Source organism: Eurytemora carolleeae, unplaced genomic scaffold (genome assembly GCF_000591075.1).
Source record: "Eurytemora carolleeae unplaced genomic scaffold, Eaff_2.0 scaffold358, whole genome shotgun sequence".
NCBI classification, from domain to species: Eukaryota; Metazoa; Arthropoda; class Copepoda; order Calanoida; family Temoridae; genus Eurytemora; species Eurytemora carolleeae.
In genome coordinates this window covers 264,206-277,100 of record NW_019396328.1, presented here as the reverse complement: position 1 = coordinate 277,100, position 12,895 = coordinate 264,206, and the positions used below count along the sequence as shown (strand labels likewise).

Here is a 12,895-nt window from a genome sequence, read left to right as displayed (position 1 = left end):
CCCCCCCCTCTGTTCGTCCTTCAGCTAATCCTACCAAGTTTCAAACTTTCAAGTCCAAGCAGTTGTCCAGCTCGGGCTTTCCAGTGACAGGAACTTGGCAAACACAAAGCTAAAGGATTCTCAGGGTTTAGAGCATTTCATAATTCTATGCAAGGCTATGGCCTTTTTAATTTACGAAGGTTAATGCAGAATGCCTTCATGAAATAAAAAAAGCTTATAAAATTTGCATCATTGATTTTTCTTTTTCCACCATTTCTAGTTTTTTTCTCTCTTGTTTACAAACTATTTTTCAAGTCCTGGAAAGTTTCGGATTAAATTTAAACGTTTTACTGAACGCGGAGAGTTTAAATGGCTCTGTTTGTTCATTCTCTTTCTTTAAAAGACCGTAGATGTATTTATAAGTGACCTTCCTTTAATAGAGTGACATGTACGATTCACATTCACAACGGTATCTAAGAAAACTTTTTAATTCTGACAATTCCTACTTTTTGTCTGCAGTATAATTCCGAAGTAAGATTTTATAGAAAGCAGAATACAAATATCCAATCTGAAGATAGAAGAAGACCGTTGTAAATCGGACATGTCACTCTGTAAATGGAAGATCATCGTGGACACTTTCTTCAAGTGGTAAATTCGTTGATTTTCACAACTTTTAATATGTTTGATAAGTTGGACTGTGGAAATTGAGACTTGAGTTCATTACATTTTATATTCCCATTTCTGAAGGTGACACTGTTTTAAAAATTCATTAAATCAAAAATATTATTTTTAAATTGTTTGAGAGCGATCCTTAATTCTAGATTCTAGATCCTAGATTCTAGATCATAGATTCTAGATTCTAGATTTTAGATCTTAGATCCTAGATTCTAGATCCATGATGATTTTAGATTCCAGATCCTAGATTCTAAATCCTAGATTCCAGATCCTAGATTCTAAATCCTAGATTCTAGATCCTATATTCTAGATCCTAGATTCTAGATCCTATATTCTAGATCCTAGATTCTAGATCCAGATTCTAGATCCAGATTCTAGATCCTAGATTCTAGATTCTAGATCCTAGATTCTAGACCTTAAATTCTAGATCCTAGATTCTAGATCCTAGATTTTAGATCCTAAATTCTAGATCCTAGATTCTAGATCCTAGATTTCTAGAGTCTAGATCCTAGATTCTAGTTCCTAGATTCGAGATTCTAGATCCGAGATCCCTGATCCTAGATCCTTGATCCTTCCGGTGTTTCAGGTTGAGATGAGTATATCATCAAACTCAGTGGTGACCGCAACCCCTGATAGTACTTTTGTACCTTTAGATAATTATGCAGCCATGGATACAGGTATTCATTCACAATACAGCACACGCTTTAGAAATCCCATTAGATGGTTTTGTTTGTTTAAAGAACATACATATAGACTTAGAGGTTCAATTTGTTTTGAACTGAATATTACATTGAATTTGAAAAACAAAACAAAATAAAAAATCCTGTATTTTATTAAAATATAACAATGATAAATATTAAAAAAACTTAAAAAATAACATAAGAAAAAATATCAAAAAAATATATAAAATTTTTATATGAATGATATTTTAAAGAGCCTTTGGGTATTACACTAAAATTAATTTTATTCTGTTCAAAATGAAAAAAAATCTATTGAATACCATACAGTAGTACTAAAAATATAATGGATTTGGAATAAGAAAATAAAGGTTAATGGTGCAGTGTTAATTAAACACAAAACTGAACTTATTTCCTATTTGGAATAATAGAATATTAATTTTTATAGATTATTTCTAGTTGCATTAACCCCCCTTAATCCATTCTCTCCTCTTGAAAGTTCATAAGGATCTGATCTAACTTGGATTATCAACGATCTAACTTTCTTTTATTGCTTCCTTTAATCTCTCTCCAGATCACAGATTAACACAAGAATTATAGATGTATTACATGATATAATTTAAATACAGAGCTTTAAGACGCTTAGCATTTTGCTTATTAAATTGATAAAATTGACTGATTAAATTTAGTTATATAGTTTTCCTCCGCAAAATATAGGAAAAATATCGGGCAAATATGGTTAAAATAATCTTTGTTGTATATTATTCTGCACTGGGTAGTTTTATTTTTACATAAACGTTGTAACCAATAATATTGGAAGCCAAACAAACCAACAGACAAGGGACAAATATAGTTAGATATCAGAATTACTAAACTAAAAATGCTTTAATATTTTCTTTGTTAACTTATTTTTTTCTGGACAATATGTTTGATATATTCAGCGTTAATGCCTGATATTTCCTCCTCCCATCTTAAAAACAATTACATATTCATTTTCTTTTCTTCTGTATCCCGGAAATTCCATTTATCTTGAGCGAGAAGAATTATGTTTACAAATTGGTTTGTACTTCCGATTATTCTTATTCTCACATCAGCAACCAGTATTCTCGGAGGAGGGCAAGAGCGCATCATTTTTCAATCCGAACCACACACTCTTTGCTTTTCATCCGAGCCACCATTTGAGTTTTATAATTTTTATTTTAGTTTTTCATTTTGGATTTTAAATCCTTAATATTTTAACTGGCATTTATTGTTTGATTCTCAAATACTAAAGTAATGGTTTTACCCAGAAAAGATTTAATTACTTTAAAAGAAAATAAAATATTGAAACAATTAACATTTTTTTGATGGTGGCTCGTTATAGACAAAGAGAATATTTTGGCTCGTTTCAGAGTTGATGTGGCTGGCCTTCCTCCCTCTTATTCCTAGATATTATCGAATGAAATAAATGGAAATTATATTTGAGCTCTCTTCTAGAAGATGTGATATTTTTTAACAAATTTTTTTGTTTTAAAACAATTTTTATTGATTTCTATTATAATCACGAAAATATATTTTAAAGTATTATTGTGATGAAAAATGTCCAATTGTTAAAATATTTTATTTTTTTTACAAAAGTTGTATTACTTAAAACAAGTACTTTTTTGCTGGAATCACTAAATTAAACAGACTTTTACTTTCTTTCTTTTTGATTTAGAAAAAGAGATAGAACTATTATAACATTTGTATCGGTGAGGAGGAGATAATGAATGTTAATATTCGAATTCCCAGGAGTATTTTCTTATGGGCCTCGTTCTATAATAGGATAGATGTTTATCTTCCTTTTTAACATAATAATTTCTTTTCTTTTTTACCTCGAATATGTACATGTACTGCACCAACATGTTGACATTTATAGACATAGTTCGTAGCCTTCAATCTATGTGGATTATGCTATGATATAATCAAGTTAAGAAAACAAGACATAAAATTCAGAATGACTTTTCCCGGGGGGAGAGAGTTTGTGAATAACAACATTCACAACAAAAATTAGGCCACAAAATGATCTCCCCCCCTATTGAAGGTTAACTAATCCCACCCTCATCTTTCCTAACTTGACATGTAACACAGACACTGAATAGACGAGATATATTGTTTTCCTGGTTCTTCTAGTGATGAAGGGAATACAATTCTTATTCACATATTTTTGTGGTTCCAACATATTTTAAATTGTTTATTTAAGCTGTTTTATTCATTTCGAAAAATTATTTAAGAATAATATGATGTAGAGAAAATAATAGAAAATTTACATTTTTTCCACTTATTTAATACTTCTTATTCTAAAATGTATTGATTTGTTCCTACATAATTCATTTTTTTGAATCAGTGAAAAAACTTTTTTAAGGTTGATGGTAGGAAAAATGTTCTTTGCTAAAATAAATTAAAAATGATCAAATGAAAATTGTTGTTTTCAACATTTATCTTTTTGATTACCATAAATTGTATCCCCTATGTGAATATATATGTATATATAATGACAAGGTCAAGATCCCGTGTTCCCCTTATCATATCGAAAGAGGGAGTGGGGAGTTGGGTAGGAGAATACATACTAGATTTATGTTTCTAATCACAATAGCTTCAAGTTAAATCAAATTGCACGTATGATTGAAATGTTATACGTTTTCAATCATAACTCCTTTTATTAAAGATCTATCGAGCATATAAAAATATTTTTAAATTTCCAATAGTTAACCAGTGTCCGAATTTAATGAATTTGAGCCGCGTCTTAAATCCGCCCAAAACCGGTTTTAATTGAGCGCCGGCTTAAATCTTGAAACGACAAATACGATTGTGAGTGGAACCAACTATATTTGAGCCGCGGTTTAAATTTAAGCCGCCGCTCAAATTCTTTAAATTCGGCCTCAGATAGTTTTGCTTTTCTCATACGTATGCGCAAAATCGAAACTAGATGAGCTACGAGATCACAACAACATATCAGTAATGTCACGTAAATTTTGCAATCTTTTTCTGTCTAGTTTTGGTGTGCAATATAAATTTTCATTTCATGTTTTTTTTTCTTAGCTACAAAAAAGACAAAATCGATAAGACCCAATTTTTTTGTCATATATTGCATAAACTCAAAGATAAGTTAATGCTGGTCAGAAATCAAAACAATCTTGGTTTCAGATCTTTATCTATATAGATTTGTCAGGTACTTTCCCAAAAGCATTTTTTCGAGGGCGACTTCCAAATGTGCAATTTCTAAGTGGCACCTTTCCAAATGTGCAATTTCCCAAAGTTTAGGTAAGGCATTCTGAGGCGCTGCTGGCTGCAATGCGGGATCGGGTCAGTACACGCTGTTATCTGGCAGGCCGGTACAAACCGGGCAGGTCCTGTTCGAATTCAAATTTACTACGGCCCAGAGTGCCCACTTTCCCGTTATTCCATCAAGAAAGTAATCCAGCACTTTTAAAATGAATATCTCTAAGGTCTGATGGTTGTGCTATATTTATCAATAATTTGATCATGTCTAAGGTTAATGTATTGTATACACTCTGTATTTTCAGGGTTTCCAGTCCTTAATTTGGTAAAAGTATTCCAAGGAAAAAAATTCTTTTATGAATAATTTCAATTAAATCGTTAAAAAGTAGTTTTTGTTAATTTTTTTTTGATATTTTTTTTTGTTAAAAAATTATTGAAAATAGTAATGGCTTTTTTAGTTTAATAAACCATAGATAATCAAAAAGAATAGAAAGAAGGAACAATGTTCATTATAAATAGATTAGGATTGGATAACAATAGATACTAAATAATAGAGAACCATATAAAGATATAAATAAGTTATTCTTATTGGATTAATGAACAGTATATAGCCTGATGCATTAGCAGATACTTAATAATGTATACCTGTCTAGCATTCATGGTGCTCAAGTATACAACAAAAAGTACATAAAAAAGACATTTCTTTATTTTTCATGATGGGTCCAAAAATACTTTTGTCCTGATGTTTAAAAGTTTTTTTCTGTGATCTTCTAATAGAAAAGGCAAAAGATTTTTATAACAAATTACAGTGATCTAAAGGTTGCAACCTTAAGATGAGAAATTGATGAGAATTTGTTTCCAATTACTTCTTTAAAATAAAAACAAGTGGCTTTTAATTCTGAAAATTTGAATGGCTAGGGATACAAGAAAGTACAAGTGATGTTAATACGTTATAGTCTAAATTACCACATCATCAAGGTTCGGTTATAATCTAAATTACTACGTCATCAAGATTCGGTTGAAGGGAAAAAATAATTACTTTTGTTTTTATATTTTTATATTTATTCCAGGTGAGCCGCCGGGCGAGGATCAAATGTTGCGAGCCCCGGATTCATCCGTAGTGGGGCACAGTAACCTCTTTCTCTATCATGTAAGTTGGTTAAAAATTATTATTCCCCCCCCCCCCTTCTTTTTCTTCTTAGCAAACTAATCGGAGATAATAATAAAAACTACAAAAAATAAGAATATTTTCTTATTTACGTTGGCTTTAGTGTTTGTATATCTTTATTTATGAGAAAATCAAGTCCAAACATTAACGTTTCATTTTGACTTTTCATTTTTAAAATTCGTTGAAAGTTGACTACTAAATATTTGTTTGTTTTTTTCCTGTTCAGTTTAATTTGATTATTTGATTTTAAGATTAAAAAATAGTAATATTTTAATTATTGTTTTTCCATTGATTTATCATCATTGATTCTATTATCATTATTTGATCCTCGATTCTTGTTTGATATTTGACTGATTTATAAGCAATGCATGTTTGATCAATGATTGATTTGTTTAGGATGAGTTTAAAGAACGTCCTGCTATCGCTAGTGCGATCAATTCGATCACAAACTATTCCTCTGCCATCCCTCTGGCACCAGGAGATCCTGATGCTAAACCTGTGGAAAAGGAATGATCCAAAATCAGATTTCATTAAATAATTTAGAAACCTGGAACTTTGCCCCCCCCCCCCCCCCTCCTTGTAGGTGCTACCTCGGAAATCAAATACAGGAGAAAAGTATATGTAACTTCACTAAGCTGAAGTATTGGAGTAAAATTTATTAGTTAAAATAAAGTTTGTACTACAAGGTTTACAACATCTATAAATTATAAACTTCTAGTAAGTATCTTAAAGGGTTTAGAGTTTCAACTTCTATGTAACTTCTTCTCACCCAACTTAAAGGGACTGTAAAATGTAAGCGTAACTTAAAGTGACCCTTCATGCTATTTCTGATTTACAACAATACCTTTGAAACCTTTATCTGATCAATAATGTGAAATAAATTGACGTTTTTCCAGGTTTCAAATTGTTTAATTCTGATAATTCCTTTATGTTTTCACTTTTGACACTTTCATAGATTCGTTAAAATTGATGAAAACGCTAGGTTAACTTGAAACCACAATTCAAACTGATCAGTTTTTTCCCAGTAAACTGTTAAATATTTGATCAGACAAAGCTTTTAATCCCTTTAATGAACACTTACAGTATATTCTATATATTTTATTATTAATTCGTCTTTATTAAGCAAATTTAAATGTCAAGATAAATTTTGAATTTAAGGTTTTCTCTTGAATTAATTTTAATTTTTTCCTTTAAATACTGGAAAAATATTAAGATTTTTTTGCTGATAATATTGAAAAATATAAAGGTTTTTCCTTACATTACAAGAAAAATACAAAGATTTTGTCCTTATGAACCTGAAAATAAACAGATTTCTACTGGAAAATTTAAAGATTTTTTCCTTAAAATACTGGAAAAATATTTGACTGAAAAGATAAAAAAAAACTTTATATTTTATGTGAATGTTTCATATTGAATCCAGTTCCGAATATCCCCAGTGGGGAAATCTTGCAAAATCCTGCGGGGATTCTGCAAATATTGCGAATATTCGTTGCAAATTTTGAATCTGATTTTGTGTCTGAGTAGGCGAACCTTGGCACAATTATGGGGGTGTACCTTCCCTGCTTACAAAATATTTTTGGAGTCATTCTTTTCATCAGGTAAAATCTGCTTTATTTAAAAACATTTTACTAATGATTTAACCATTTTTGGTGACCTTTCTCTTCGTCTCTAGTATTTATAAATTTGTTCGTGAGTTGACAGATTTTTTAAATTTTAGAAAATATAATTTTTTTCCTGTTTTTTTTATTCCGAACGGCTTTTATAGCCGTATTGACCTTAACTTGAAACAAAGCAACCAACATATGTATAAAAGGGATTCTCAAAGCAACCTAAAAATATTTAAATGTTGATATTATATAAAATAACTAGCTGGGGAACCCGCTTTGCCTGGAAACTAAACTTTCGCTTGAAAAGCCAACCCTCTCAACTAAATGTTTTTAAACCAAACTCAAAAACATTATCATGTGTCTATCAAGTTCACCCATCAAAATTTGAGGCAAATCGGTCAGGGGGTTTCTGGGTTATGGTCGGAGATTACTACTTCACATATGTAGATAGATTCTCAACATTTCGTAAAAATTTAGATAGGAAACTCAGAAGTTTATCAACCTTTGTTCAAACAAATACGAGTTTAAAATCGTCACTTGAACCCCTTGTTTCTGGTTTAGAATCCATTTGAAAACAAATTAAATTCCTGACTAATTTATTTGAGGGGATCCTAACCCTGTTGAATATATTTGTATTAAGTTTGAATTTCTGAATTCAATCTAACTTTGTCCTCTGCACACTGCGGGTCTGTCATAGATAGATCATCTACTGTTGAATTCAACCTTGTTTGGTCCGTTATTAATATTATGGCGCTATTCGTATCTTGCCCCCGATTGTTTATAGTTTTATTTTATTTTCAAGAAAATATGTACTTCCTTGAACTTTGCAACCTGTGGCCGAATTTAAAGAATTTAAGTCGCGGCTTAAATCCGCCAAAACCCGGTTTAAATTGAGCGCCGGCTTAAATCTTGAAATATTTGATACAATTTTAAGTGAAACCAACCATAATTAAGCAGCGGCTCAAATTCTTTAAATTCGGCCTCTGATGTCGCAGACCTTTGATATTTCAAACTATGAACTATGCTAGATTAAATAGTCTAAATTTGAAATTTCAAAAGCTTACTCCGTCAGGTTGCAAATAAATAGATTAACAAATTAGAGTTTGAGAAATTAGTTTTTAAACTTTTGGATTTTTTTGTTATTTTCTTGGCACTGTTATAGTCATGTTATATATTTAATTTCTCAGGGTTTGAAAACATATTATATAGATTATTATCATCATCATTATTATTGTCATTATCAAATGAAATGATTCAATTAGAAATGTTCTCTGTCCTGTCAAATGCACAACTTCAAAGTATAAATCTATTTTGATGTTTTGTTTACATCATCAGCAGTCCTAGGATAAATGATGACGTAAAACAAACTATTTTTATCACAAGAACTAACTTATACAAAAGTATTTTTCAACCTCAAGAACTGGAAGCTAATAAAACAAAATATCTTTGCAAGGTTCATAAAAACAACTTCCAATTAACGTGAATCAATAGATTACTAAATAAGACTAGAAAAATATTTGGATATAAAAACAACAGAAAACACAAAAACAAAACTAAACTGTCAAATATTTAATGACAACATTCGTCAAACGAAGAAAAACTATGGAAATCAAAGAAAATAAAATAATAAAAGTCAAAAATAGAAAATAGTATTTATCTTTATATTAATTTCGTCACATATGGAAAATTAGAAATTAGTTAAAAATTATTTAGAAATATATGCTAAAAAATGTGACAATAATTAATACTCATTTCATAACATATTTATCATTTAACTTTAAATTACTACGTTAATAAATCCTTAAACATTTAAATAGTTAATTCTTGTATTTAACAGTTCTTGTAAAATGGGGGAAAAAGCATGCTCCAATGTGACTTGTAATATTTTATTTGTTTTTTTTAAATCAAAAGTTTTATTTTTGGACCGAATTTAATGAATTTGAGCTACTTCACTGAACTACCTACTGTCGGTTCAGATTCGAACCACGGATTCAAAGTTTAAGAATAAGGAAGGATTTGAATCGGTGATTCAAATTTAAGATCAAATTCATTAAATACAGCCTTAGAGATCAGGCAGATTTTAAAAAAATCATTTGTAATAAATGATATTATTTCTGCCTAGAATTGTGTAAACAAAACATTTGTAATAGATGATATTTTTTCTGCCTAGAATTGTGTTTCTAACGAATTATAAAATGTTAAGATTAACCTGGATAGTTGGAACTTGTGGAGTTATTGAAGGATTTCTTGTGGTTCTCGTCTGCTGCTCTGTGGTAAGAAACCATTGACTAATCAGGAGAAGAAGGAGGAGAGGGGGGGGGGGGTTCTCATATGAAAAGGATTTCTTTTGGAAAAACTGGATATGTTGTTACATCTTTTACATAAAAGAAATTATCGCTCATCTCGTTTTCAATTTTTCTTATCCTTACATTTTTTAACCTGATGTCGTAGACTTTAGATAGTTCTATCTATTTGATTAATTCAAATGCCAACGTTTGAAATAGTTAAAGTTTACACCATCAGGTTGCAAAAATCTAAAGATTAAAAAATTCAGTTCTTATAATAAAAAACGCATCAATTGAAAAGTTTTAATGGAGAAAAAGAAAGGCTTTTTGAAGAAACTGGAATTATTTATTACTGTATACAAAGATTAAATTTTTCCCATTTTGTTTTATATTTAGTTGTTTATCAAGCTTACATAGGATCATATTTTCCAAACAAGGATTTCCCGATTTCTATATCTTTATAAAAGAAATATTTATATTTTAGCTTTTATAATTTATTATTGTTAAAGAAAATTACCTTCTTTTATGATGTAAATACATAAACATAATAACATCAATACCACAAAAGCCCATACAAAATTTTTACATACTGGGGGTTAATTTTTAATATCTTATTTTTGAGAATTTTAGAGCTCCNCCCCCCTTCCGGGTCCTTGATATGAAGTAAATGTCTAGGTTTGGATAGTTTGAGTAGAGTTGGATCAGATCCAACCCATTTTCTTCCACATTCTTTAACAACTACCCTTCCCGTTAATCCAACTTTTCCCGCCAAAACCCAAGATAGATTGATAGATGGATGTTATTGTACTCCAGTGTACACTTTGCATGTTTAGTTGTAGAAAATGTCGTCGTTGTGTAAAGAGATTAAAAGATCTCTCCCATAGGTTAGGAACGAACAAATTGTATATTGTGGGGGAAGCTCATTTACTTTCCATTGTAAATAACCCTTGACCAAACACAGAGGGCTAAAACAAACACTCTTCGTCCGAACTGTTTAAAAAGCATTTTGTTCTATGTTCATCTTCAAATACAAGGTTACCCATCAAAAAAATCTTTCTTTTATTATTCATGGCATTGGTACCTTGCAGGCTATTTCAATAATTTGATCAAATTCAACATTCGAATCATGATTTTTTAGGTGTCTTGTCGTCATTAAAATCCCACAAAATTCTGAGACTAGGCCTGTATTTATAATTATACCATTACAAGACACCGGTTCAAGAAGTTAAATTATGTTTTTTTTTCTTAAAGGGACCCATCGCATAAAAGAAGAGCATGCTCGATTCAGAACGTTGCCCTTGATCCCTTTATCTGATCAACAATGTGAAAGATAACGTCCTTTATTTTGGTTTAAAAAAATATGTATTTTATTCTTAACACTATATATTTATTTCTAAGTCCCTTTTATAGAGAAAACACAGTTAAAAATAACAATTTTTTATAGATAAATCACAGATATTGCGTTCGTTCTTTTTCAAACAAAGGTTTTGAGGGTACCATTGTGAATTGGACAGACAGACAGGGTCACCTGATATTACTCCTACAGTACCATTTATAGCCGAATATTATAAGTATTGCCTTAAAAGAACAAAACCAAAAATTTCAGGTCAAATTCTGGGTGAGAAATATTCAACAAAAAATGTTTAAACAGGCCACACACCAAGTTAACCTTTTTTAAAGGAATTTTGAATTCTGCAGTATTTTGTTGATGGATGGGTGGNCCTTGCTCCTAGTCTTGTCTAATCAATAATTTATTTTGGAACTTTATTCTGCAGTTTGAAATAAAACACTTATATTTAAAATATATGTACTTTTCCCACTATACACTTATAATTAAATCCAACTGCTGGGTGTACTTTGACCATAAAGTATTTTATTAATGACCATAATTATAAGCCTGAACCCAACTTCCAAAGACAAAAAAATCATTAATCATGGCTATTATTTTAAATAGGAAATGAGTTTTTTCTGGGTAATATTTATTTTTATTCAAAAATTGTAACATTTTGATCCCTATTTAACCATTGTAAAACCTAGAAAAAGGAATGATCCAAAAAATTTCAAATATCCCTGAGATTAAATGAATTTGCAAAGATAATATAAAATTACATTGTAAAACTTAAATCCTTTATTTTTTTTTTAAATTTTCCATATTTATGATAATCGTTATGATTCTTAAAAATGGCAGTGACAAATAATTTTTTAGTTTTTAGAAAATTTTATATAACTTTTTAATATTATAATATTGATAATAAAAACAGTATAATTGAGTCTATGGATACATTTTCACATGGGAAAGAGAAAGTGAAAAATAAAATCTCCTAAAAAGCTTATTGCAATTTGCACATACATGTATACAACGTCAGAATTCCCATTGGAGTATCTAATGATTTGGATCTACTATTCAATATAACTATTTATATTTATGATTAAACTTCCAGTGATCATCCTTAGTCATTGATCACCTGTGTATTTAAGTTTATACATTGATCCCCTGTATATCTATGTTTAAACATTGATCCCCTGTATTTCTATGTTTAGACATTGATCCTCTGTATATCTATATTTAGACATTGATCCCCTGTATATCTATTTTTAGACATTGATCACCTGTGTATTTAAGTTTATACATTGATCACCTATATATCTATGTTTAGACAATGATCACCTGTATATCTATGTTTGGACATTGATCAACTGTAATATCTAAGTTTATACATTGATCATCTGTATATCTATGTTTAGACAATGATCACCTGTATATCTATGTCTGCTATTGCTACGAATGGAGTAGTGCCGGCAGGGGGGTCATACTTTATGATCTCCCGCGCTTTAGGTAAGTAATTATATTTTTTTTCAAAAACTGATTTTCTAGTTTTGAAAATTTGTTTTTTTTATGATTGTTTTTATAACTTCCATACTTCCATCTTGTATAATAAAGAAAAAATGGCATTGAATAATCTTTTAGTCCCCCCCCCCCATTCATTAAAATAAAAGAAAGAAACTGAATAGATAAAATCTAAGTTTGACGTTTCAAAGTTTGCACCAGCAGTTGTTAAAGATGCCAATGTCCGATTCACAACGGAACCCTTGAAACCTCTATCTGATAAATAATGTGTATGATGTCGTCGTTTTTCTAGGTTTAAAATTGTCTTATACTGGTGTATACCTGCAGTATAATTGCACAAGTCAGTATTATAGAGAAACCACAATTCATACTTGATCAGACAAAAAGCTTCTAAGGGATACCGGGAAATACCACCT

General features: G+C 30.1%; 1 protein-coding gene across 4 annotated transcripts in view; it reads left to right on the top strand.

The window, feature by feature from the left end:
* The window catches only part of LOC111701030 (solute carrier family 12 member 4), a 68,408-nt gene that overhangs the window by 8,845 nt on the left and 46,668 nt on the right, over positions 1–12,895 (top strand). For all 4 annotated transcript variants that reach the window (XM_023472143.1, XM_023472142.1, XM_023472141.1 and 1 more), the window contains exons 3-8: positions 1,241–1,331; positions 5,642–5,721; positions 6,136–6,246; positions 7,264–7,337; positions 9,550–9,619; positions 12,377–12,467. In XM_023472143.1, coding sequence (XP_023327911.1) covers positions 1,241–1,331; positions 5,642–5,721; positions 6,136–6,246; positions 7,264–7,337; positions 9,550–9,619; positions 12,377–12,467 — 517 coding nt within the window. The remainder of the gene's footprint in view (positions 1–1,240; positions 1,332–5,641; positions 5,722–6,135; positions 6,247–7,263; positions 7,338–9,549; positions 9,620–12,376; positions 12,468–12,895) is intronic.